The following is a 27,915-nucleotide window of genomic DNA, read 5'->3' on the forward strand; positions in this document are numbered from 1 at the left end:
ACTCCTATGAGTGATCATAAGCAGAATAAGAATAAGAAGCTCTTTTTAATCATTAAAGTACATTTTTAATAGGTTTTATTGCATATAAAAGATTAAAACCTTCTCTGAGGACACACTGTTTTTGACGTCATGAGAAGATAACAAGTGTCATAAATTTGACATAATAATAATTAAATTAAATTTAAGAGGATAATTGTGCTCCAGACATTCTATTCTTAATCCCTAATAATATCTACAATTTTAAATATTTTTATTTTTAAAGATAACAGCAGTTACATTTTGTCCCAGCCTTTTGTCCCGGTTCTCAAGAATCACTGATAGTCACTGTTTGTTTAAATGTCTCAATGTATGCCCCTTATTCACCACAAAGTCCGTGTTGGTGTAAAACCCTTCTTGGCAATACATCTTTTCTGATTCTGATTATTAAAATACTGGGATTTTAAAAGAATTCTGGAAGATGTAACGTAATGTCAGTATCAATACTGAAGGAGGCTGTAATGCTACACAAAGGACGTCAACTGCCGAAAGTCAGAGGAGAAGAAGAAGAGTGGAACTCGTCTGTTTGGGTTCTAGTTTCCCGGGGACACTGAACACCTGATTGTGTGTCACACTCAAAGTGTTCCGGAGTTAGGAGAAGGACAGCTGTAAGCTTTCAGACCAGTGTGTTGTTGTGTTTGTGAAACATTATTTAGTGGCGTGTTTTAATGGCGCTGTTCGCATGGTAACAGTCTAAGGTAACGTCCTATATTCACTCTCGTGTTTAGTAGAGGTGACTGGCAGTTAATTATAACACTGGAGGCGCACTCTCCGTGTTGCTAAATGAACGTTATTTGTTTGACAGTGTTAGCAGCTCCTGTCTCCTGTACTTATTGTCTCTGCTGTGCGCGTAGTTACTGTGTAATATTCATCTATAAATAACACTGCAGCTAGCTCCTATCAATCATACTATGCACATCGCTGTCAGTTGATTCAGTGCATAGGACTGGCTGGCTCGTGACTATACTGTAGTGCCATTCAACTACTGATTCTTCCATGTAAACCTTACTTCCTGTTTACTTCAAGTTATTCTATAAAATGTTGTTATTGACAAAATAATCAAAAGTCTTGAGATGTACCTGTGTTCCGCTAACACACTAAATCTGTACCTTAATAGTAAATGAAATGCAGTATTAAACACATTTATGTTCATACTTGAATGTAGTTATTGGAAGGCAAATAAGTGACTTTTAACCCCATATTATGTATGACCACTTTTGCAGGGCTGGACCCTAACCCCATCATATGTATTATTCATTGTTGTTGTTTATGTTTTTAATGTTGTGTCAAGTAAAATGTCTGTGTATTAAGTAGTATTATCTTATCTTATTGAACTAAGTGAGTGTTGTCTGTCTGTCTGTCCGGTAGTTCCCTGTGTGTAGCAGTAGGGAGCTGCATGCAGTCAGCAGAGCAGCATGGCAGACAGTGGGGAGCAGTCATGTCTGAGTGGAGCAGAGGACACCGTCTCCTTCCTGGTAGGATCATGCAGTGCTTTGCTTTCATTCACTTTAATGTTTTTTTGAAAGGCGCTATATAAAACAAAGCTTTATTATTATGAATGTTGATGTGATCATATGAGAAGTGTGACTGTAGTTGATTAATGGGGCATTTGTAGCTCACTTGATAGGGTGTGACGGCCAGCAGGGTTGTTGGTGTGTCTACACCATACTATCTATGGTCTACACGTTAAAGTGTCTGAGCTAGACACTGGAGCAAACTGCTCCCTGTGTGTGTGTGTGTGTCTCTCTGAGGTCATTCAACATTCAGCATGTGTATTTGTCATATTCATAAAACAGTTACAACAGCAGTCAATGGCAGATTCTTAAGTCTCCTCTCAACATCTGCTGGTTCAAATGATCTAATATGTGGGCAGCTCTGACCTAAACATACCAAGCTGCCAGCACCAGGGCTATATGAATACTCAGTGCATCCAGTCATTCAGATTAAGGCTGGGGTATATGATTTCTGATTGGTCAAAGTTAACATGAGCTGTACACTTTGACCAATCAGAGCGAGGCTCCGATTCTCTGTTCTTATTGGCTGTTGGGACTGTCTATTCACTTTGGCACGACTTTGTTGGTGTAGAGTGTGTCAGGGAGGGACCATAGGGGAGGGACCAAAGAGAACAAGTGGAGCGGTTGAGGTATTTGGATTTGAATCTCTATCCCAACTGCCATTTTCTCCCCAAATCCTCCACCCCAGCTTTAACCTTTTGTTTTACATAATGTGCCAGTCGCCTATACGCAGTAGTGGTTGATTCTGCTTCAGCGGTGGATTAGAACATTGAGTGTGTGTGCGTGTGTATTTGGTGTGTGTGTGTATGTGTGTGTCCAGGTGTGTGTGTTGCATGCGTGTGAGGCCTGGGCTGGCCTGGGTCAGCTGGAGGACTACCTGAGTGTGTTCCAGTACCTGCTGTGGGTCTTCACTCCTCTGGCCATCGTCTTCATCCTGCCCTTCCTCATCGTCATCCTCCTCTACCTCTCTATCCTCTTCCTCCATGTCTATAAGGTACACACACACTGCATCCAGACGCAACACACACCTACAGCACTTTACAAGCACTCACAAATCATTCAAAAATGCCATCCATATTATTTTATATTTAATCATAAATAATTATTGCTGGTGCTTGTACAGGACACTTAAGGCCAGGACACACCGGTCCGACTACCGACCGTTGCCCGAAAATGGAGTCTGCCGATTCAGGCAGATCCAGTCTGCCCGTCGCGGCCAAAAAAGTGCCAAGAACACACCGAGCCGACTACTGACTTTCCGTACGCTCTGCGCTTGCGCGGGACATAATGTCTCCATAACAGCAGGCGGCGCTAATCTGTATTGTGGCCCAAAAAAATACGGAAGCCGGAAATGATGGGACGGCTCTCTAGACCATAAACATAGATATAAATACGTATTTATATCTATGGACAATAAAGAGCACCATTTTTAGCAGAGAGTGTCGAGCAGTCAAGAAGGGTTGATGCATGTGAGTTCTCGCTGAACGAAACAAACAAACACATTAAAACAATGGCTAGCGATGCGATACTGTTGTAAGCTGTTTGTGCTACCCGCCTCACTTCCGGGCTTCACTGATTCGCTGGCCCTCCACCAATCAAATTGCTCCGACTGGAAGACTGCCCGACGACGATTGAACATGTTGAATCGGCTGAAAAGAAGCCCGATGACATCTATGACGGCCGACGTCACCGAACACACCAAACAGATTTGTGTCCCCGCCCCCTCCAGACTCCCCGACCATGTCCGATGGCCGATTATCGGGCCGGTGTGTCCTGGCCTTAACATGAACTGTTTGCTATTTTATACCATAACATAATTAGCAAAAAAATAAAAAAATAAAAGTTCCCACAGAAATGTTGGCTTTGCCTTCACCTCTTGTGCGCATCACAACCCTAGTCCTTTTAGAAATAAGATGATAAATATCAGATACATACAGTATGTCAAGTGTTCTCTACGGATAGTTTGCTTGAATATATGCCAATAAATTAATCTGAACTATTTCAGTCTAATCTTACAGTTAATACTTGTATTTTAAAGTAAGGAATCAGAATCAAATAACAATGAACTCTTTCAAGTCTGAGCAGATCTGTTATTTGACTCATCCCAGTGGAGGACATCAGGCTCTAACAGCAGGTTATTAGGTACAGGAGGTATTGTTCTTCAGAATGGGATGCTGTTGTGATGTGTTGAGTGACAGCAGACATGTTTCCCTCTGTCAGAGGAAGAACCAGCTGAGAGAAGCTTACTGTACCAACGTGTGGGCTGGAGCCAGGAAGACCCTGGCTACTCTGTGGGACGGACATGGAGCCATATGGCACGGTGAGACACTAGTGAAGATCCCTCCTTTAAGATGCTGGCCATGTACAACTGCTAGCACCAGAACAGAAAGCTCACTGCTAGCTTAGAGCATTTTGGAAGCTACATGTGAAAAAATGCCACACAGCTTTGCAGAATACAGTGTACATGTGTATTTGAAGAGTGTCTTTGCCTTATACCTAAAGCCCTTATATTACTGTAGATACACTATGGGCCAGTTTCACAGACATGGATTTAGCCTAGTCCTGGACTAAATGGAATTTTGAATGGAGATTGTCCATTGAAAGTACAATTTAGTCCAGAACTAGGCTTAATCCATGTCTGCGAAACTGGCCCTATATGGACAAAGGGACTGGGCCTACACATTTCTGAATCCATAGGTATTACACACATACACTCACTGGTCACTTAGGTAAACAGGTTTAATTTCTTGTTAACACATATAACTAATCAGACAATCTCATGGCAGCAACTCAAGTGAGCGGCAGTTGTCTGATGATACAAGCATGAAAATTGGCATGAGCAGTCTCCCAATGGGTCACTTGACAAGAAAGTTGTCCGAGACATTTGAAATTGTGAATTTGAAAATTTCTCATGGGGTTTTTTCATCAATTTTTTTTCTTCATTGTCTCTGACAGTTTTCTTGTCAAGTGACCCATGGAGACTGCTCATGCCAATGTTTCACGCTTGTATCACAAATTTAAAAATTGTAGCACTTATCTGCTCCACTAGTACTAGCAAGGTGTACCTAATAAAGTGGCCATTGAGTATGTAGCCATACAGTGTATATATATGTGTGTGTGTGTGTGTGTGTGTGTGTATATATATATATATATATATATATATACAGTGGCTTGCAAAAGTATTCATACCCCTTGAAATTTTCTACATTTTGTCACGTTACAACCACATACGTAGATTTATTTTATTGGGATTTTATGTGATAGACCAACACAAAGTGGCGCATCATTGTGAAGTGTAATGAAAATGAAACGTGGTTTAAAAAAAAAAATTATAAATAAAAAACTGAAAAGTGTGGCGTGCAAAAGTACCCCCTGAGTCAATGCTTTGTAGAACCACCTATTGCTGCCATTACAGCTGCAAATCTATTGGAGTATTTCTCTACCAGCTTTGCACATCTACAGACTGATATTTATTGTCCATTCTTCTTTGCAAAATAGCTTGAACTACAGTTTCAGCGTCAGATTGGATGGAAAGTGTCTGTGAACAGCAATTTTCAAATCTTTCTATATATTCTCAATTGTTTTTAGGTCTTGACTTTGACTGGGCCATTCTAACACATGACTATGCTTTGATTTAAACCATTTCATAGTAGATATGGTTGTATGTTTAGGGTAGCTGTCCTTCTGGAAGGTGAACCTACACTCAGTCTTAAGTCTTTTGCAGACTCTAACAGGTTTTCTGCCCTGTATTCGGATCCATCCATCTTCCCATCAACTCTAACCAGCTTCCCTGTACCTGCTGAAGAAAAGCATCCCCATAGCATGATGCTGCCACCACCATGTTTCACGGTAGGGATGGTGTGTTCAGAGTGATGTACAGTGTTAGTTTTCCACCACACATTGCATTTTGCATTAAGGCCAAAAACTTAAATTTTGATCTCATCTGAACAGAGCACCAACCCTTGCCAAAAGCCATGCATAGTCAGATGAGACCAAACGTGAAGTTTTTGGCCTGAATGCAAAATGCAATGTGCGGCGGAAACTAACACTACAAACCACCCTATACACACCATCACCACAGTGAAACATGGTGGTGGCAGCATCATGCTTTGAGGGTCCTTTTCTTCAGCAGGTACAGGGAAGCTGGTTAGAGTTGATGGGAAGATAGATGGAGCCAAATACAGGGCAGAACAACCTGTTGAAGTCTGCAAAAGACTTGAGACTGAGTGTCGGTTCACCTTCCAGAAGGACAGCTACCCTAAACATACAACCATATCTACTATGAGATGGTTTAAATCGAAGCATAGTCAAGTGTTAGAATGGTCAAGTCAAAGTCAAGACCTAAAAACAATTAACAATATTGAGAAAGACTTGAAAATTGCTGTTGACAGACGCTCTCCATCCAATCTGATGCTGAATCTGAACCTTGAGCTATTTTGCAAAGAAGAATGGACAAAATATATCAGTCTGTAGATGTGCAAAGCTGGTAGAGAAATACTCCAAATAGATTTGCAGCTGTAATGGCAGCGATAGGTGGTTCTACAAAGCATTGACTCAGGGGGCTGAATACTTTTACACGCCACACTTTTCAGTTTTTTATTTATAAAAAAAATTAAAACCACGTTTCATTTTCATTCCACTTCACAATGATGCGCCACTTTGTGTTGGTGTATCACATAAAATCCCAATAAAATAAATGTACGTATGTGGTTGTAACGTGACAAAATGTGAAACATTTCAAGGGGTATGAATACTTTTGCAAGCCACTGTATATATATGAATGCACTCGCACAAACAGTTGAAATAGTCAATACAGTGTGCTGAATGGAGGGTGCTTGTAGTTGAAAGCCCTTACATACACCAATGTCAGAAATTCCAAAAGGTCTGAAAATGGCATGAACCGTCAGATTGTGTTAAAAAGTTAAAGCTAGTTCGGAGCTAGAGCCAGTGTTTTGGTTTCACAACACCAGAGAACCGGCTCCGGCCTGTAAAAACCGGTTCAACTCCAACCCCAGGATTGAGCTGGGCTTGAGGTAAGAACTGCCTGCGCCAGCGGCCGGGGGAGGGATTATCCTGACCAACCAGACCAACTCAAACCTCATGCCCGCCATATTTAAAAACACCGCTACTACGCATGCTACTACGAGACGTTAACATAACATAATTACCAAACGTAGCGATCAAACTGACCGGCGAAAATACGTTTGCAAAGTGAGAGCCAACACGTGTAAAAATAAGACGTATTCGCCGCTGTTGTTGTGCTTAAAGCTAGCGGTAGCTTTAGCGTTAGCCACAAGAGCAGCAGTGTCGGGCGGTGTACACACACGTTTACAGTGACGTCATGACGTTGCTCTCTTGCGGGTGACTTGTCATTTTCTGCTACCTATCAGATTTCTGCTCCCTAGTGGTTTTGCGCATGCGCATTCTGAAAATAATAATCCTGCGTGAGCAGCTGTCAGATTCTGCTACCTTTTTGGCTGATGGTATTTTCTTTAAAAAAAAAATTTAACTGCGCAATTATGCTACACATGTTTAAATTGCGCCTTTTGACCTGTGAGCATGTACAAATGTGCATGTAGATCTATACTAGCTTTGCTGCTGAATATAGAAATAAAATTATAGGCTAGGCTGTAGTGTTAACTTTACCGGACTCAGAGTGGAGAAAGTTTTCGCTGGTGGTGGGAGGGGGGTGTACATGGGTAGTGGTGTATCCCATAACTGGGATAAGTCTGTAACCAGTTTAAAACTGGCCCCAGCACCAGCCCCGAACTGGCTCATGGTTCTTTTTGGTGTGAAAGGCCAGCTTGTAATGGATGTAGACGTAAAGCCTGATGTTCCTGTGTACCAGGCTATGAGATCCATGGCATGGAGAAGATACCTGACAAAGGACCAGCACTGATAGTCTACTATCATGGAGCCATTCCCATTGACTACTATTACTTCCTGGCTAGTGTTATCCTCCAGAAGGGACGCACCTGCCACTCTGTCGCTGACCACTTCCTCTTCAAGATCCCAGGTACTGGACTACTGCATGTTATTTTTTTATTTTTTTTCAGACATCCACATACAAAACAAAATGAAAAGCATGGAAATACAATAAATATGCCTGAAAAGGAGCAGGAAGAAGTATACACTTATTTAATCCTACCCCTTTCCTTAAAAAAATTAAAAATCTGTTACACTGGAGATCTAGAAAAGTGAAACCATAGCCAGAAATCTGGCTATGGTTTCAATTGGTTCTAATATGGGCGCGCCAGAGCCCCGTCACTCAGTGCGTTTCCATGGCACAACTAGATTAGATTATCACATATATCGAACTAGACACTCGAACGGACCGTGTCACTTGTCTGAGTTTACATGGCCTTTCAGATATCGGATAAATGTCCAATGCATGGCTGTCTCCACTATGCTAGGTGGCGCTGTAGCCCTTTCAACCATGCTTTCAACAAGTATTGAAAGAGCCACGTCCGGTTCTCTTCCGTCAATAACCCATGGTGTAGCCATGGGTGTAGCCTATCACGCGCAGGCACACAAGCACAGAACGAGAAGTCCGATAAGCGATGTCCGATCCCTGTATACATGCAGAGAGAATGCCGACAACGAACGACTTATCTAGGTGTTCTTATCCGACATCTCTTGTCCGTTATTGTGCCGATTTGTGTCCGAAGTAGATCGGATAAAGGTGTTTACATGCAGTTTAAAAGTCCTGTTGAAGTCTTATTCGTTTAGTTACCCGATTATGAGTCTGCATGTAAACGCACTGAGTGTCGTCAGCCCCGGATGACGACAGTGACGTGCATGCGACGTCGAAGCCGTGATAGTAAACATCAAAGATGGCTGCGGATATGTTGTGTGATTTTGAGACTGCTTTGGCCTCAACCCTTAACGATTTGGAAGACGGCACTCAAATCTTTCATTAGCAAGTAAGTGGAATGTTCTATTTTGCCGACCGACAACGGCAAACGTTTAATTTAACAGTTTAACAGCTGTTCGCTAAACGAAAGGGGCTTACGTCGCCTTGTGCATCGCTCTGATTGGTTGTAGTGCTATCCAACTGCGTGCAGTGGCATTTGAAATGCACGAGTAGGAGCCGCCCCTTGAGTTGGAAATTACTATTGATCGTGGCCAGACCCTCTATCGTTCAAGATATCAGGGTCTGGATTTCCAGGCTACTCAAAACAAGCTCACTGGTGCAAAACACTGGCAACATGTTACAATTAAAAACACACATTGACACACACAGACCTACAAAACACTAACAACAAGCAGCAAAACATAGAATATGAACTTTGATATTTAAAATCTTTGAAGTAGGCTATAAATGATCTGAGTGATTTCAAATAAAACACTTTCGTTACAAAATACTGTAAGAGTAACATATTTTCATTTGACCGTACCATATTGTTTAGGTAAAACAAGAGTGATGATCGTCGTCTCTGTCTCTCTTTTTTCCCTGTCTTCACTTCACTTGCCGAGTCAAAGTGTGTGTGTGTGTGTGTGTGTGTGTGTGTGTGTGTGTGTGTGTGTGTGTGTGTGTGTGTGTGTGTGTGTGTGTGTGTGTGTGTGTGTGTGTGTGTGTGTGTGTGTGTGTGTGTGTGTGTGTGTGTGTGTGTGTGTGTGTGTGTGTGTGTGTGTGTGTGTGTGTGTGTGTGTGTGTGTGTGTGTGCAGGGCTGTACGCTTATTTTTTTAGGTGGTAGCACTGGTGCTAGCAATAAAAAAAAATCAGTAGCACAAAAATAAATTTGGTAGCACACAAAGTATGATCGAAAACTTGCATAACCTTAACCCATGCATTTCGCTCTAATTACCTTTGAGCATGTCATCTTGGTCTCATTTGAGATTCTCAATTAATATTATATCCTAGTGTGTGCAGTAATAATTGTAGAAGAATGAATAGGGGTGCACTGATTGCAATTTAGACAAAATAATCTAACCTGCCAATTGCAATTTTTTGCTGATTCAGAATAATTTCTCCCCATAAAACTATAAAAATAATATCTATATCTATATATTTTTTGTAAATAAAACATATCATTATTATATTAATAATAATATTTTTTTTTAGAAAATGTCCTTCTGTTAATTAAAACCAAACTTTAAAACATTGAACATAGCCTATTAAATAAATAAGTATACATATTGGTACAATTTAGGATAAATTAAATAGGTTGTTGTGAATGTGTTGGAAGTTGTTCTTCAGTGGCTTATTTCAAACTTTGTTTTTAGACTACTGTTGACTTTTCTCTGCAGCTGAATGAGTTGCCTTTCTAGCTAGAGCACTGCAGGGCTGTGAAGCGCTACCGGCTTCAAAATAAAAGTCAACTCACGTTTGGCTAGTGACAGGCTTTTAACGTGAAGGCGCACAGGAAATGTTCTGTTTGCACATGCGCTAACTTAACCGCGTTAATGTTAAGAACCGTCTCCTTCCGGTTATTACCGTTGGCGAAGTTTATTAGAGATGCTAGAATCACCGCACGAGCACAGATCCAGAGCACACGTCTTTCACCAGCCAAAGTGGAAGGTGGACTCAATAACTTACTCACCTAGACTACATTCACCCGCAATTGGAGAGTGTTAATGTAGAGCAATCTAAGCAGTGTTGTGCATCTCTCCTCTGTGTCTCAAACAGACAACATCTGCTCATTAGCAAGCTCTTGCACTAGTGCGAGTGGACTTGTATTCATCATCGCACGTGATCAATTTCAGTAGCAAATGCGATCAAAACTGTCGCACTGTACAGCCCTGGTTTGAGTGTGAGTGTGTGTGTGTGTTTAAATGGGGAAATGCCAGTATTCTGAGGGCTGTTCCCTCAATGCTTATGTAAACCCTGGTTGGATAAGGATTCAAAATCGTATACGAAGATGAAATCCGACACATAGTTTCAGTGTTAAAACTGATACAATAATTGCTGTTTATGGTTCTATATGAGCCGTGGCAATCATTTTGAAAAAGAATATCTTGCAGCAACATACTGTAAAAAAAAAAATAACTACCCGTATTTTCCGCACTATAAGGCGCACCGGATTATAAGGCGCACCTTCAATGAATGGCCTATTTTAGAACTTTTTTCATATATAGGGCGCACCGGATTATAAGGCGCATAGAATAGAAGATACTGCAGTCAAACGTTTGACTGGGGTTGCGTTATGCATCCACTAGATGGAGCTGTGCTAAAGGGTATGTCAACAAAACAGCCGGAGGGGTTAGCAGCCGAACTGCTCCGCTAGCTCGGATGCTAACCCCGTCAGCCTGTCAAGCGCAGCCTGCCTGGGTAACGCCGGCTCGACTGCTCTGTCAGCGGGGTTAAAGTTACCCGGTTGACGTGAACTACGCTCGTAAGTAGCCCGAACTTTACAACACCTGTTCAACATGCATTTAACGTGGACATGTAGAAAGCGATAGGCTATATTAATCAGGAAATGAATGAAGCGCGATTATGACGGCGAACGTGTGTGTGTGTTTGTACCATGGACCTATTATAAGAGGTGTGTAAACGAGCGTAGTTCATGTCAATTGTGTGTTTACAGGCGAACGAACGCGTATGTGTGTGTGTGTGTGTGTGTGTGCGCGCGCGCGCCTACAAGACGGCGGGGGCACGAGGACAATGACGTCACGGTTAACCGTGTACACGAAAAAAAATTTGTCGTGTACACGGTTAGGCATTTTTGTAAACGTTCACACCCCTACTGTGAACTTAGTTCAACATTTTGAATTATGAACTATGAACTGAACTAGTTCATTTACAGTGTGTGAACTGAACTTTGAACTAGTTCATGTAGAAAGTGAACTTTCCCAACATTGGGAGCCAAGACAACAAACAGTCAGTATTTAGTGGAGTGACTGGGTGACCCTGGCAGGGAGCAGCAAGCAGATTGGCAGATCTATGCCCATCCCAGACTCAGCACTGTAAAAAGCAACTTTCAACTTGTTCTGTAGAGTACAGTTTACACAAAGCCATGCTGATTTTGATAACCCATGAGGTTTGCTGTAGCGCCACCACAAGATAAGACTTCACATATGCGTACATCCTTGTCTAGATTTTGCTTAATGCATTTCCTTGAACACTGGTGATCTCAAAGGTGTCACTAAATGATTGGGCATATCCACTTTAGTTGAAAATGAAACCTTAAATGTTTAATTACATCGCATGGTTCTTAAATTATGAGTTTAAACATTGTACCCATGTTAAGTGCACCATTGCTGTGCTTCTCCCTGTGTCCTCCCTGCAGGCTTTAAGTTACTGTGTGAGGTGTTCAGTGTGATCCACGGGCCTCAGGAGGAGTGTGTGCGCGCGCTGAGGAGTGGACACCTGCTGGGTATCGCTCCAGGTGGAGTGAGAGAGGCTCTGTTCAGTGATGAGACCTACCCGCTGATCTGGGGCCAGCGCAAAGGCTTCGCACAGGTGGCCATCGACTCACAGGTGGTGCGTTCTAGTTCTGCCGTCACTGTTTTGAATGAATCTGCTTAGAAGCTTCAGTCTGGAGTGCATTACATTCAAACTCTTTATTTTCACTTCATGTTACATTATCCTACAGTGTTTCCCAGTATACTAACGGTGAATATATGTTTCAAATGTCTAAGTCATTAACAGTCTGCTGTAACACGGCCAGTCCACCCCCCTCTGTACTTATGTATTATCCTTTATTAAATTGATGTACTTGATGTTTGTAAGCTTTCCAGTAGAGGACATGCCCTACATGTGTAACATGTAACACTTTTACATTGTGGCACATTAACTAGATACAAGTGTTTTATTTCATTAACCCATTGATGACTATGGCAATCTAGGATGCATGTCCTTAATGCCTGAGGCTTTTCTGAAAAAATAGTACGAGTTGTCAACGTCTACCAAAACCTTAATATATAAGCCTGTGTAGCACATAGAAACATGAAATAAAATACATTTAAAAGTTAAGGTTCACAGGTTTTATTTAAACATGCTACCTTAGCGCTTACAAACCAACACATTTTTCTAAAAATCGTCAAAATTAGATGGGGAGAAAAAAAATTAAAAAAAATAATATAAAATATTTAAAAATAATGTGCTAAATGAGGTTATAATCCTGCTTCCTTTTAGCATGTATAGTAGTGACTGAGAGTGTAGTGGAGGGATAAAGATAGACAGATATAGGAAGGAGGAGATAGCTTTATTTTATTATTTAGTTCAGTTATCACTGGCACCATAAATCCAACTTTCCAGTACAACTGAAACGCAGACTGACTCCCGCTGTCGGGAGCCGATCAGCTGGTCCAAACGGCTGTATACCACGGAGATGAAAACGAAACTGAAACATAACTATCGCCTGGCTGGTCTGAATTTGAGTTGGAGCAGCAAAATATAGCATACATTCATAAATATTTTTAATAAATAGATGCAATGTGTTGTGTGATTTTCGTCAGTAGTCTATAGTAGACCATAGCCCCTTTTACACAGAGATTGCGGCATATTGACGGAACAACATCACTCCAATATGCCGGCTTTGCTTGCTTCTGTGTTATTTACACAGAACCAAGCAACGCCGGCCTGCTGGCGCATCAGTAGCTCCTTTTACACAGCGTTCCGGAATGAAAGAGGTGCTTGTAAACAGCGTCAGGTGTGACGTAAACATTTAGCGCCGCGCCGGTCAGCTGCTTTACAACAACAACAGTAGCAAGCTCCAGCACTCATCTGCTCTCAATTGAGAGCAGATGAGTGCTGGAGCTTGCAGTAAGAGGGCCGTATTTTACTGTCCCCACGATGTGCCAGTTGATCTCGCTACGCGCTGAGTCCAACATCACTGGGACAGTTAACCAAACTGACTAAATCAATCCGACCGCTTCACCTCTGTGTGTGTGTGTGTGTGTGTGTGTGTGTGTGTGTGTGTGTGTGTGTGTGTGTGTGTGTGTGTGTGTGTGTGTGTGTGTGTGTGTGTGTGTGTGTGTGTGTGTGTGTGTGTGTGTGTGTGTGTGTGTGTGTGTGTGTGTGTGTGTGTGTGTGTGTGTGTGTGTGTGTGACAGGTTGGTTGTGAGCGAGTCTCTTTGTGAGGGCAGCGATCTGCCAATCAGACATAAACATACACATACACACAGTGTGTGAAGTCACGTTACTGTAGACAGAAATAAAGTGTGGATATACGCTCAGACTTAGGATAATAATAGCGGCAGCGGAATGTGTTAGCAAAACAGTAGCTCTGTGGCTAACAGCTGAGCCGGAGCCTTCAGTCAGCTGAAGCAGACAGTCTAGCGGGGCGAGCAGACTATTCCCCCGTTACTAGGTCGACCTTCAAGCTGAACAAGAGCCCTCCGCTGCGCGTCGGGCTCCTGCTTCAGCTTGTCGGTCTTTATTTCTAGCAAGTGACCCGTTCGCTATACTTTATCCCTTACTTAGCCTAGCCTAGCTTTCCCATTGTACAACTTCTCCTGGGCAGAAATAGACTCATACACTCTGCAAAATGAAGCGCGGGGGTTTGGATTGAGCAACGGACCTTATGATCAGCTAGATTATACACCGTTCCTTTTATTTGGTGATTTTTACGGGACATCAGGCCGCCGTGGTTAATGTTAAACACACGTCCTTCAACTGCTAACATGGTCGCATGTTTAGAACGTAGACTATGGAACGTCAAACGCCCCCCTGTTCCGCAACAACAAGCTGGAGCATTTAAACAGAGAGGCGGAACTGATCGTGTCGGGAATCTTACTACCCCCCGAGGTAGTAAAATTCCCGGAACGATCACTCGCACCTTTCTTCCCTCGTTCCGCAACTGTCGCATTTATACAGCAGGGCGGAGGGCCGAAAGGCCGGCATATTCCCGGCTTTCACTGGCTGTGTAAAAGGGGCTCTTGATTCTGCGCACCAAACGCCACTAACTGTTCTGTAATACATTATCGCGGACACAGCCGGCGTATTTTTTTTTTCAGCCGGCAGGAGATACAATGTGGCATCGCGCAGCAGCCGTCATCAATGGGTTAAAAGGGAAAGTTGTCAGTATGAAATAACATTGAATAAATGATATCAATTGTTTGTTAAAGGTCACATATTATGCTAAATGCACTTTTTAAATGTGTTCTAACATATCCATGGGGCCACGGTGTGCCTAGAGACTGCCAAAATATAAAAAAAAATAACAATCTCTCCTTTTCTCACTCTCCCCCTTTCTGAAACCCCCACCACCCCCCCCCCCCCTCAATATACTCCAGTCAGAATTCTCGCCGACTATTACGTAATAGTCGGCACAGCCACATCCCCATATTTTCTTTATATGTCCATGCTTCCGATGCATCCCCCCACATTAGTAACCAGAAATTTCCACCGTGCAGTAGTCTATGATAACCCCACCCCCCCCATTTCTTATTGGTCCACGGCCCCGAGATCCCGTGCCCGAGATCCCATGAGATCCTCTGAAAAATTTTCCGAGGGACAGCCATGTTGCTTTCCCCGCTAAGCGACAAGATGCCCATAGCCTACAGCCTGAATGTTATATACACCAACACAGAATGCTTTTGCTCATACTCCACTAATTTATCTTAACTACAGCTGTCTATGCCTCGTTTTTAATAACACAACGGATAGGAAGCTACTTGTGGGTTTTTGCAAACAGTGAAACTGAAAGCAATGTTTTTATTGGTATTTTTGCCTGACTGGTGTATAGCTATTTAGCTTTGGGACAAGCATTCAGCTTTTGCTCATAAAAACATAATTCTATTACCCACACCAGTCTGGAAATGCCTCGTTTTTAACAGGACAAAGGATTGTAACTTAATAGTGTGGAAGTCAATTTTGAATATATTTTTTTCACTGATTTGTGTGGTATTTTTAGCTGGTAGCTCATGGGCTAGCTTCGAGACAAGCAATGAGATTTTGGTCATAAAAACATAATTCTTTTACCCACACCAGTCTGGAAATGCCTCGTTTTTAACAGGACACATGATTGGAACTTAATAGTGTGGAAGTCAATTTTGAATATATTTTTTTCACTGATTTGTGTGGTACTTTTAGTTTATTTTATCGTCTGAGTCTTATTTTTAGCGTTAGCGCCCATGTAGCTTCTGTTGTAGCACCAAGTTTTGCTCATAACACGCTGTTTATACTCCCCACAGCAGTCTGAAAATGACTCGTTTTTAGGAATCAAACTTTGAAGCTACTGTTTTCACTGGTTTTAATCATGTCAGGTCATGTCAAACTGTTCTCTTAGCTTAGCTCCGGCCCGGAGCCTCCGGGTAGACACTCGCAGTCACGACTCACGTAGTGTCTCTCTAGTATCGCGAGAGCACGGCAGAGACGGTGGGAGAGCCCATGGACCTATAAAGAAAGCCCGGCAGAGAGGTGGGAGGGGCCAGCCAGATCGCACAAATATAGGTCATCCTGAGACCAGAGGACAATCAGGGTATAGAGGCTTGCTACAATAAATGATCTGAACGGGTTTTTCAGCAAACATCTAAAAAAATAAGTATTAGGGACTACTTAGACCATATAAAATTAACAGCAAAGTGCATAATATGTTACCTTTAACTTTGATCAAGATTTGATTGTTCTGGTATAACTGATACTCAATGCAAGTACAAACAGAATGAATACATGTGTTAGGGCACACTCACACTAGGCAATTGTACTGGGCCCCAAGCACGATTGACGGCTGAAGTCTAGTTGGCTTGTCCAGTGTGAATGCTCCGTATCATGCTCAAGCACAGTACACTTCTATGGTCCTGGCACCACCATGTCATGCAGCTGACCAGCACCGGTGTGTGACGATACACACTTTTGGGTAGAGAGTTCAGTCTGGTACAAAGAAAATTAGTTGAAGGCTCATTTCATCAGAAATACCATCAGGAACACTAAAATAACAGAACCGGCCGTGGTCATTTTTAATTTTTTGCTAGTTAGCTGAAGCTCAGAGTGGCGTGCTTGCAGACATAGGATAGGATTAACTTTATTCATCGCCAAGAGGGAAACTTGTGTGCCACCATGGTCTGTATACAACATAAAACATACAATACAGCACATACATACCAGAATACAAGTACCAACCTAAAAGAAGCGTGGTCACAGAGGCCAATAAATATCACGTTCTCACCATTTGTAACATTGCATTTCTGACACAGGTCTTGGTTTGTATTATAGTCAACTAAATGTATTCCTCTTATTCCACTCCCACAGTTAAACAAACAATGCAGCTTATTTTTCCAGCTATTAATCTCCATGTTTGAATGTTATTCAGCCCTCTTCTTCTCTCTCTGTCTTCCAGCCAATCATTCCAATGTTCACTCAGAATCTCCGGGAAGGCTTCAGGTCTCTGGGAACACTCAGTGAGTCTGCACAGGAAGTTGACACAGGAAGTCATAGTATTGTGATGCAGCTGTATGGACAGTTTAATTGTTAAATTTTGAAATGTTTTATTTAACTGATATTTTATGTCCTCCTCTCCTAAAGTGCATTGAATATGTGTGATTCAAACTTGTAGATTGTAGATTTCTGTTGCAGCAGTATTGGTATTATTATTTCCTTTTAGAGGTCTTAAAAGTCATCCAGTTTGTTCCTAACAATGTGGAGATCAGCTGGTCCCTGTACCGTGCTCTGTCTGTGTGTGTGTGTGTGTGTGTGTGTGTAGGGTTTTTCCGCTGGGTGTACGAGAGCTTGCGGTTCCCTGCGGTCCCTGTGTATGGTGGATTCCCGGTCAAGTTCCGGACCTTCCTGGGTGATCCCATCCCCTACGACCCCAACATCAATGCTGCACAGCTGGCTGAGAAGGTACAGAGGGAGGGAGGGTGCAGCTGGGCAATGTCTTCTTCAAAGGGCAAAAAAAAATCCATAGCCATGAAAATCTTTCCAAAACCAAACTGCATCAAAGCCTGAATCCTTCCCTCCTCCTCCCCCTTTGAATGTTAATCCCCCATTAGGGTGGTGCCTTATATATCGTGGTCTACCATATCATTTGAATTGTTTAGGTGTTTGAGAAGACTGTATGTCTATCTGTATGTCCCTCACTTAGCAAAAGCCAATGAGACCATGTCTATCAGTGTTTGAAGGGACAATCATCTGTAGTTCTTTTTACAGCTGACATTGTCCCAGTGTGTTTGCAGTGAAGAGAGAGAGAGAACTTTATTTTACAGTTTTGTTTTTTACTGGCATGTCTCACCAACAGAAGCTCTGATTAATGTCTGCAGCTGACGGCATCTAAACCTAACTAAGTTGACCTCAAGGTGGAGCAGCTGTGTACAGGTGCATCATATACATATGTACTACAGATGATTGTCCCTTCAAACACTGATAGACATGGTCTCATTGGCTTTTGCTAAGTGAGGGACATACAGATAGACATACAGTCTTCTCAAACACCTAAACTGTTAACAGTGCCTTGAAAAAGTATTCATACCCCTTTATCACATTTTGTCACATTACAACCACACATGTACATTTATTTTACTGGGATTTCATGTGATAGACCAACACAAAGTGGAGTATAATTGTGAAGTGGAATGAAAATGAAACATGGTTTTACATTTTTTTTATAAATAAAAAACTGAAAAATGTGGCGTGCAAAAGTATTCAGTCAATACGTTGTAGAACCACCTATCACTGCAATTACAGCTCCAAGTCTATTTGGGTCTGTCTCTACCAACTTTGCACATCTACAGACTGACATTTTTGCCCATTATTTTTTGAAAAATAGCTTGAGCTTCAGATTTAGAGTCAGATTGGATGGAAAGCGTCTGTGTACAGCAATTTTCAAGTATTTCCATATTATTCTCAATTGTATTTAGGTCTGGACCTTGACTGGGCCATTCTAACACATGACTATGCTTTGTTCTAAACCAGTGGTATTCACTATTTTTTTCAGGAGAGCCGCACTGACAGGACAAAGTCAGCAGGAGAGCCATTTTTGCCGCAAAGTATCAAAAGCTATAAATCCAGTCATACATAAGCATGCCTGCTTATTAATATGTAATTCTTGAGCCAGTGTTTCCCACAGTATTTTGTGAAACTGAGGGAACCCAGTCCTTAGGGGGGTCCGGGGGCATGCTCCCCCGGAAGAAAATTTGGTACCTTTTAACCCAGAATGCATCAATCTGATGCACTTTTGGAGGAAAATTAAGAGTTGTGTGACTGTGTACTATTATCTGGAATAATTTGGAGACACTGGGTCACATAACATCAAAGCTATTGAAGAATAAATTATTATCCTACTTTTTATTCAAATATTTGTTAAAACAAATTTATGAATGACATATTATCAATCAAAATGGGTGTGTTCATATAATACCCCCCTGGAATAAATTTTTTTTACCTTTCAAAAGGTAAATTCATCAATCTGGTGCACTATGAGAGGAAAATTAAGAGGCTAATTCAACTGTGTCCTATGTGAGCTGTTAAGCAGCCTATTATTTTTCTGGAATAATTCAGAGACATTGGGAACCCTGCCTGATCAAAGTGAACATACAATATGCAGTTTAGCCAAAACACTTCATTTTCCTCGTTTGTGGAGTTTTTCATCTGTCCACCTGGTGCCCAACTGGTTATGAATAGACATCTATCAATGTACCAGTAACCAGCATGAAATGTTGAAATCGCATCCAAGCTAGCATTGTTGCGGTACCGTGCGTGTGGTTGCCAGGTTGTTAAGTGTTCTCCAATTTAAATGTCCAACTTAGCGATATGAAACGAGATCTATTTTTTTGCAAATGATTTAATATATTCCATGTTCGTGAGCATGCCTGTGATAGACGGTATGCATAACATATTTTTATTGACCGTGAGTTAGTTTTTTCCCCCACAGCCCAATCTATCCAAGAGCACATTCTCCCTTGTAATGCATGAAAACCGCAAATCTGGCAACCCCGCTGTCAGTCAGCGTACGGCTGAGCAAGTTTAAATATATTATTTTCTAGTCTGTATTTCCACCTTGTAATGCCGTTGTTGACTTATTCTTTTATTACTTATTTGTATGAGAGCAGCCACGTTAGTTTAACAGGTTTGATGTTATAGATCTGCTTGTTTTTAATGGTTTTATGAAATATCTGTATTAACTGCATGATCATATCACAGTATGTTTTTATTGCCATTTCGAGCCGCACATAGAAGCTTGGCGAGCCGCATGCGGCTCGCGAGCCGCGCTATGAGTAACGCTGTTCTAAACCATTCCATTGTAGATCTGGCTGTATGTTTAGGGTAGTTGTCCTTCTGGAAGGTGAACCTCTGCCCCAGTCTCAACAGTGTTGCAGACTCTAACAGGTTTTCTGCCCTGTATTTGGCTCCATACATCTTCCCATCAACTCTAACCAGCTTCCCTGTCCCTGCTGAAGAAAAGCATCCCCATAGCATGATGCTGCCAACACCATGTTTCACGGTAGGGATGGTGTGTTCAGGGTGATGTGCAGTGTTTGTTTTCGACCACACATTGCGTTTTGCATTCAGGCTAAAAACTTCCGGTTCATGTGAAGAAGAAGGACGTGTTGCGCCGGGGCTCCCAAGCGTTCATGCTTTTTTATATATCATAGCACCACACACTACTCGAAAGCCGTGTTTTTGCTTGGTTATTACGACCACTGACTGTTTGCTGATGATGGGCCGCAGAAGGAGAAAGGGCAGAATTCGCCGGAGAAAGAGGCAGCCACGATGTCGGACTGTCATGGGCGGAGTCGACTCCCTGCCGCCAGACCTCGACAAGCTCCGCGCTGTGCTACTATCCGACCTAACAACAACCCTTACTACAACCATGAAAATGGTAGTGAGTGAAGCCCTGAGGCCCATTTCTGCTGCCTTAGATGCCGTCAAGTCGACCACCGACTCACTCAACCTGAAGATAACCGCCATGGAGACAGCACTGTCTGACCACAGCGACCAGATCACCGCCCTCGAGCAGACATGTGTACGTTTGCAGTCTGAAAATACACAGCTGTTGGCTAAGACCGAAGATTTGGAATCACGGTCACGTCGCAATAATTGTGTATGTATTGTATGTGTTTACTTATTCTGTTTTTTTTTTGTTTGTCCGTATGTAAAAAAAAAACTAAAACCACAAATAAAAGTAAAAAAATGTCAGTCTGTAGATGTACAAAGCTGGTAGAGACAGACCCAAATAGACTTAGAGCTGAAATGGCAGCGATAGGTGGTTCTACAACATATTGACTCAGGGGGGCTGAATACTTTTGCACGCCACAGTTTTCAGTTTTTTATTTATAGAAAAAAATCATATTTCATTTTCATTCCACTTCACAATGATACTCCACTGTGTGTTGGTCTATCACATGAAATCCCAATAAAATAAATGTACGTGTGTGGTTTTAACGTGACAAAATGTGGAAAAGTTCAAGGGGTATGAATACTTTTTCAAGCCACTGTATTCGTAGAATATCATGGAAAAGCTTATTTTTTTTCGGTAATTTTCTTCAAAACGCAAAAGTTCCATATGTATTCTAGATTCAATAGACATAAAGTGATATATTTTAGGCCCTTTTTAGTGTCATTTTGCAGATTAAAGTTTAGAGCTCATTAAAAAACCAATATCCAGCATATCAAAATATTTTGACCTTTTGAAAAGTATGTTGTTCACTCATCCACTCAATTCCTGGTCTGGGATCTTATTTTGCATTAATATTTGCATTAATGCTGCATGGCATGGAGGCTACCAGCCTGTGGCACTGCTGAGGTGTTATGAAGCCCAGGTTGCTTTGATAGTGGCCTTCAGCTCGTCTGTATTGTTGGGTCTGGTGTGTCTCATCTTCCTCTTGACATTAACCCATAGATTCTCTATAGGTTCAGGTCAGGAGAGTTGTCTGGCCAATCAAGCTCAGTAATGCCATGGTCAGCTAACCAGTTACTAGTGGTTTCTGGCACTGTGAGCAGGTGCCAAGTTTGCTGGTAAAGGAAAGTGTCATCTCCATAAAGCTTGTCAACAGACAGTAGCATGCAGAGCTCTGCAGTCTCCTGGTAGATGGCTGTGTTGACTTTGGACTTGATAAAACACATTGGACCAACAGCAGGGTGTAGGGGAAGGGAGGAACATCTCCCCTCCTGTCTGGTTAGGAGAGTGACCCAGGGGCCACCACGTCTGTGATGGACAATACAGCGCTACCAGGATGATTTACAACCTGGCTGTAGTAACGCCATGATACCGTCACACTTCAGACTGTATATAAAAGACTTTAACATATGAAAAGACAGTGACATAGTTTTACAGTTGATTATTTTTCCTTTGGAATAGTATAATAGCATAGTCATAGCTAAGACTATGATGCTGCTGTATTAGTCTACTTGTTATAAATGTATTACCCGCGTAGAACTAGTAAATAAATGCAAAAGTTTTGTGATGTCAATGGGTCACAGGCTTGATGCAGTTATTGCAAGTGAAGGATTTTCAACAAAATATTAGGTCGTATTCACTTACATTTATTTTAAGTCTACCTGTTCCAATACTTTTGCTCACCTAAAAATGTGGTATTCCTTTACAAATAATGCTATCTTCTCAGTTGTGTATCAGATCCAGATGTAAATACCTGGAAATGAAAGCTGAAATGTTGATCTATTGTCTCATATTGATATTTTGGTGTCAAACCCAAATGTTTCCAGTCTACAGCAAAAATAAAGGAATTGGCCTCACTGTTCCGATACTTATGGAGGGGACTGTATATCACTTTATGAATAATTAATCTATATGGAACTTTAATTTTTTGAATTAATTTACAGAAAAGAATGAGCTTTTCCATGATATTCTAATAATATGAAATGCACCTGTATATCAATATAAATATTGTTACCAAACACAATGAATGTGTTGCGTGACTGTCATCAGTACAATACATCAGCATTGCCTCAAGACCTGTATTTCTTAAATACATTACCTCGTTGCAACACATCTGCTGTCTGTCTCTATGTATGTGTTCACTCTCTTCCTAAAGAAATGCATGAGCCGCTTCTATATAATGGTGCTGATAGAATGGACAGAAAATCAAAGTTCCTCGTAGCTACTTTAACCCATTGTTGACTATGGCAATCTAGGATGCATGTCCTTAATGCCTGAGGGTTTTCTGAAAAAATAGTATGAATTGTCAACGTCTACCAAAACCTTAATATCCAAGCCTGTGTAGCACATAGAAACATGAAATAAAATAAATTTAAAAGTTAAGGTTCACAGGTTTTATTTAAACATGCTCCCTTAGCGCTTACAAACCAACACATTTTTCTAAAAATCGTCAAAATTAGATGGGGGAGAAAAAAAATGAATAAATTATATAAAATAGAATACTGTTAGTATACTAGATCAGGAAATCCCTTTTTATTTAAATGAGGTCACTGTTAAACCCCGGAGCAGGACGGGATAGAATCATCCTCTCTAAAGGAATCTTGTTATTCCAAATATCTTTCTATCTCACACTTTACACACTCTTTCCTGCATGAGTGGAAAACCACCTCAAGTCACCATTAAAAACCTATTTTTTCTTTTTTTAATGTTTGCGTTTTCATCAGCGTTTCCTGATAGGAAACAGACCCTGCGTTCCGAATCTCATACTCTTTCTTTTTTCTATTCTACATACTACATCCGACGATAAAAATAATCTAGTTAGGATGCAGTAGGCATACTATTGGGACATACTTTTACTTATTTATTTCATCATAACATAGCTCCTTGATCTTGCCTCTTGCTTTTATATCCGTCTCATCCCCGTTTGTTTTCATTTGGAGGTTCCGTAGATGTGACGTCACTTCAGGTTCTCACTGGATTAATGGTCAGAATCGCCCAAATAGGATGCACTTTTCAACACTAAAAATCTTGGCCGCATGAAGTAGACATCCGGGGCCTTTCTAACCATCCTAAATCTGGCCACAAGAATCGGGACATACTAAATCTTTTTTGTACCAAACTAAATAGTAGAAAGTATGCGATTCTGAACGCAGGGAGATGGAAACAGCAGCAAGGTGATGGAAACCCAGTGAGTGATGTGTGCTGACACTGTGTGTTGGCTCAGGTGCAGCAGGCTGTCCAGTCTCTGATCTCGCAGCACCAGCAGATCCCTGGGAACGTCCTGCGAGCCTTGTTGGAGAGGTTCCACAGCAGACACCCAGAGCATCCACATTAACAGACAGGAGCTGCACCGTCACCTGACACACGCCATATGTATTCTTGCACATTTGACTTCCTCTTTCATCTGCTCCTTTCCCAGGATGAATTGGTTTCAAACTACAACTTCCTGAATGGTTCCTTACTGGACTTGAAAATAATGATACCTCAAAAAAGCCATCAATGAAAGACTCCCTTTGCCCCACCATCCTTAAACATGAGCTTATGTGTGCTGATCTATTCAAATGATCTGGATTAATTACAGTGTGGACTTGTAACCTGCTGTTAGAACACTTCTCACATTACAGGAGTTTGACACCATGGTGTGTAGATAATAAGCAACTTGTATATAGTCCCACATAAAGAACATTCTTTATCATAGAGAGATGTGTGGTTAGTATCAGCATGCAGTTCATGGTAACACTGTATTCTTTTCATTTCTGTGATAGTTTATTCTTAGGAGAAATATCTCAGACAGGGTTAGAGCTTCTTGGATGTTCTTCCAGTTAACCATGTTACCACTACATCATTAACCCAACCGCTCAGATAAGAAGTGAGTTACCAACTGAACCACTTTGGCCTTTTCCGTAGACCATTAATGTTTGATCAGGTACATATGACATAATGACCTATTCAGCTTATTAACTGTAAAATGTTAAAAAATGATCTGTCCAGTTCTTCTTTAGTTCTTCTCACACTACACCCCATTGTAACTGATTCATCCTTAGTGCACTGCCAGTGGCACTCACATATAATGTCCACACAGTTGTTGAGACTTTTTGCTGAAGCTTTTCCAATCTACTTACCTGTATGTTAATCCTGTATGTTAATGTAGACAAAATGAACACCTGACCATGAGATTCAATCTAATATAGGAAATCTTCTTACAACCCTGGGCACTCCAGACTGTCACAGAGGGTTGATTCATTACTTGGTGATCTGTGACGCTGTAGCTTATGTTGTTCTATAAAATGGCATTATATTTTGAACTATTATTTTGCCAGTGATTTGCAGAAATATCTGTTGATGATTGAATATCAATCAATATGAAGGAGGTTGAAAATGAAGCACATGGCTCCATTCTTATTGTCTGTGGTGAATCCACACTCCGTTCTGAAAATGCAATAATAGACTGTTAATGTGCAGACATTAACTTGATCCTCAGGCACTTGAAAAGCATTTTACAATATTCACATTAAACAATCAATGAATTGACATAACATGATGCTTAGTTGTAGTGCTACAAACAGCTGTAGACTGTTGATGCACTAGATGCCTTTATCAATAGATCAAAGGGCGTGTTCACACCAGCTTTGTTACGTTCGGTTAAAAGGAACCTTGGTGTGGTTCATTTGGGTTGGTCTGAACACAGTCCCAGACTCTGGTACTAAACAACCAGACTCTGCTCTGCTTGAAGAGGTGGTCTGGGCCGTTTGCAAGTGAACTCTGGAGCGGATCATCTCTGGTGTGAACCCTATCCACACTAATCACAGGAAGCGGAGTATTAATGCATCATTCCACCGTCTTTTGCATAATGTCTTTCATTAAATGCATGTGTATTTAGCACATGTTGTCAGAGCATAGGCCCATAGGCTCCACCCGCTACAGTCTGCTGCTATTGTAACAGAGGAAAGTAGCATTACATTTAATAGATTCTAGCTGTAATATTATACTATGCACTCCACATTAAGCATGAAAATAACCGACTGATGCTCTGTGATGTAGGACATGGTAGAAATTGCGAACGATTTGCATTTTTACTCGCCTAACTGTCTGACAGCATTTCCGTGCTAATCTTAAAGACTTACTTCACCGGTTGGAATATGAAGGTGTATTGAACTCGGAGATCCTATGAAGTATAAATGTGCAAAAAAAATTGAAATCGGATCATCCTAGCCTGAGAAAAGGCAGAAAGAGTGTTTTATGGTCTCACTGTCTAACCCTACATTTCTCTTTCTGTGACATCACAGAAAGAGAAATGTAGGGTTAGAATGTAGGGTTAGACAGTTGTTTTGCACATTTCAGGCATGCAAACTCGTCACCTTTCGGCGAAATTCGCCGTTTTGGAATCGAAATTGGCCATCTATGTGATTCGTGGAGATCCGTTGAGAAAATATTTTTTGGAGGGGAGGGGGGGGGGGTCTGATGGCCAGCACTGTGTGTGTGTGGAGCGGAGCATGGACATGGAGTGACCATAGTGACAAACTATGATTGACGGATGTTAACTCCTATCATATGAGCTTTGACGGTCATTTGGCCAATCAGGAACAGTGTTTGTCATTGAGGGGCGGTGACATCAGTCAGTCAGAGCGTCTGTAGGGAAGTTAAAAAAAAATTCTCTCCGAGTCATCGGAGCGTTCAAGCAGCCGCAGTATTATTATTTTACCGTGTTAATGTGCCTACTAGTGTTGCCACCCGTCCCGTTTTTCCCAGAATTGTTCTCTTTTTTTCACCAGCTGTTTCCTTCGTTCAGTAGCCTAGTTAAGGCCGTTTCACACGGGCCGAGGCGTTTGTTGCGCCAACTAATGCATTCTCAATGGAGGGGCGAGCGGGGCCGGGCAGAGAGAAAGTGCAGCGGGCAGGGGCGGTCTCAACGATCTCGGGGCCCGTTTCAAGACCCAGTGTGGGGCCCCCACTTTTTTTTTTTTTTTTTTTTAATAAATAATGCTTGTGCATGCTCCCTGCGAAAATAGAAAAAAAGATTGTGGAAACCATTTGGTTCATATACGGATTATGAGATAATGGGCCCAGCAATTTTCTTCTCAAAGTACACCAGATTGATGAATTTTACTTTAAAAGGTTGCATTTTTTTCTTCCGGGGGAGCATTCCCCCGGACCCCCCTACAAGGTACAGGGTTCCCACCTCAGTCTCCTTATATATCCTACTGTAAAAAGCACTGTAGGTGTTTATGGTTATTATAGGTCATTACACTGGTCAGTCTGAACTGGTAGCCTAATAATGGCCGAGCCCTCCGCCCCAAACATCAAGTGTCCCTTTTTTTCCTAAATCCAAGGTGGCAACCCTAGTGCCTACTCGGTTTATGTGAATCACTTTTTAAATACATTCACAGAGTTTGCCAACCGTTGTTTTACAGCCATTTGCATTGATTTATGCGCATGCTGGTTAACGGCCGCGGTTGGCGGATTGTCACTGCAGATTAACATCCAGACCCCCCTACCGGTGTTTGTTTTCGGACTTCTCACCTTTTTCATGGCTTATGAGTTTGCATGCCTGACATTTATACTTCATAGGATCTCCGAGTTCAATACACCTTCATATTCCAACCGGTGAAGTAGGCCTTTAAAAACCAAAACAATGCATCCGCTCTCAACTGGTGTGCACCAAAGAAGCAGACTATTGGGTGTGAACGCGCCCTGAGTCCACACTAGAATGACAATAGGAAGAGGGACACTTAGACGCACAAAACAATAAAGTGCAAATATGTTAGTTTAAAATGTATTAAAAATAAAACCAAATTGAATGAAGCATTGTAAGCAATGGGGCACAATGAGAAAAAGAGATTTGAAAAAGCAACGGGCATGGTGTCATGGCCTCAAGACATGACTTCACCTTAGCTGTCTTCACCAAACAGGCCATACTCGACGTTGACACTTGGATTGGTTTGAAGTCAAAGATTATTATGCATTATTCAGTCGCTTAAAAATTGTACCACAGAGTTATTGAAGACAAATCTGTCTGATTGAAGCACATTTTAACAACACACATGTTGTTCTATTATCAGTTCTTCTGGTGAAGGTTTTGAAATGAAGGGAATGCTAATAGTTTATTAATAATGATGTAATATGATCCGTCTTTTTCTTTTCTTCTTTTCATGACCGTTTTATCAACAGTTTTGTAAACTTAAGAATTTTTCATCTACAAATTGTGTGTTTTGGAGATGAAGTGTAATATTGTTTGTGTGTGTATTTGTCAGTAAGTATGAGTATGTAAATATTGTTATTCAACTCATTGTTTTGCACACATAGTATCACTGCCAAATCACATTTATTTTTCTTTCTTTTGAAGACGCACTTGTAAGACCAAGAGTCACATCTAACTGGACGCTTTACTTCTGCATACTGGTTGCCTTGTTCCATATTTATCATGTTAGATTTTTAAATTGTGTCAATATAATATAGATATTGCACTTTTAAATATTGAGATCCACTTCGACTTTTAATAAATCTATTTTATGAAGATGTTTCTGTGGTACCCTTCCTTTTTTATAATTGTCTTTGAAAATAGTTTTTTTTTAGTAATGTAATGCTGTACGCAGTTACAACTGGTGGTGTTGAAGAATTGCGATTAGTTATTTATCAATGCATGAGA

At 41.4% G+C, this 27,915-nt stretch overlaps 1 protein-coding gene across 3 annotated transcripts; it reads left to right on the forward strand.

Annotated features, from left to right (window-relative positions):
* Positions 1-626: 626 nt before the first annotated feature.
* tmem68 (transmembrane protein 68) lies at positions 627-27,785 on the forward strand. 3 transcript variants are annotated; one of them, XM_080033805.1, is made up of 9 exons: positions 627-734; positions 1,405-1,511; positions 2,371-2,544; positions 3,771-3,870; positions 7,399-7,566; positions 11,781-11,974; positions 16,776-16,836; positions 17,139-17,278; positions 23,494-27,785. In XM_080033805.1, exons 2-9 carry the CDS (start codon positions 1,452-1,454, stop codon positions 23,602-23,604), a joined length of 1,008 nt encoding a protein of 335 aa, XP_079889931.1. In that variant the 5' UTR covers positions 627-734; positions 1,405-1,451; the 3' UTR covers positions 23,605-27,785. The 3 variants fall into 3 exon arrangements, with proteins under 3 accessions (XP_079889931.1, XP_079889933.1, XP_079889932.1); XM_080033807.1 differs by having other exon boundaries at positions 23,500-27,785; XM_080033806.1 differs by having other exon boundaries at positions 633-644.
* Positions 27,786-27,915: the final 130 nt, after the last annotated feature.

The sequence above is a fragment of the Ammodytes marinus genome, assembly GCF_949987685.1.
Source record: "Ammodytes marinus genome assembly, chromosome: 9".
NCBI classification, from domain to species: domain Eukaryota; kingdom Metazoa; phylum Chordata; class Actinopteri; order Uranoscopiformes; family Ammodytidae; genus Ammodytes; species Ammodytes marinus.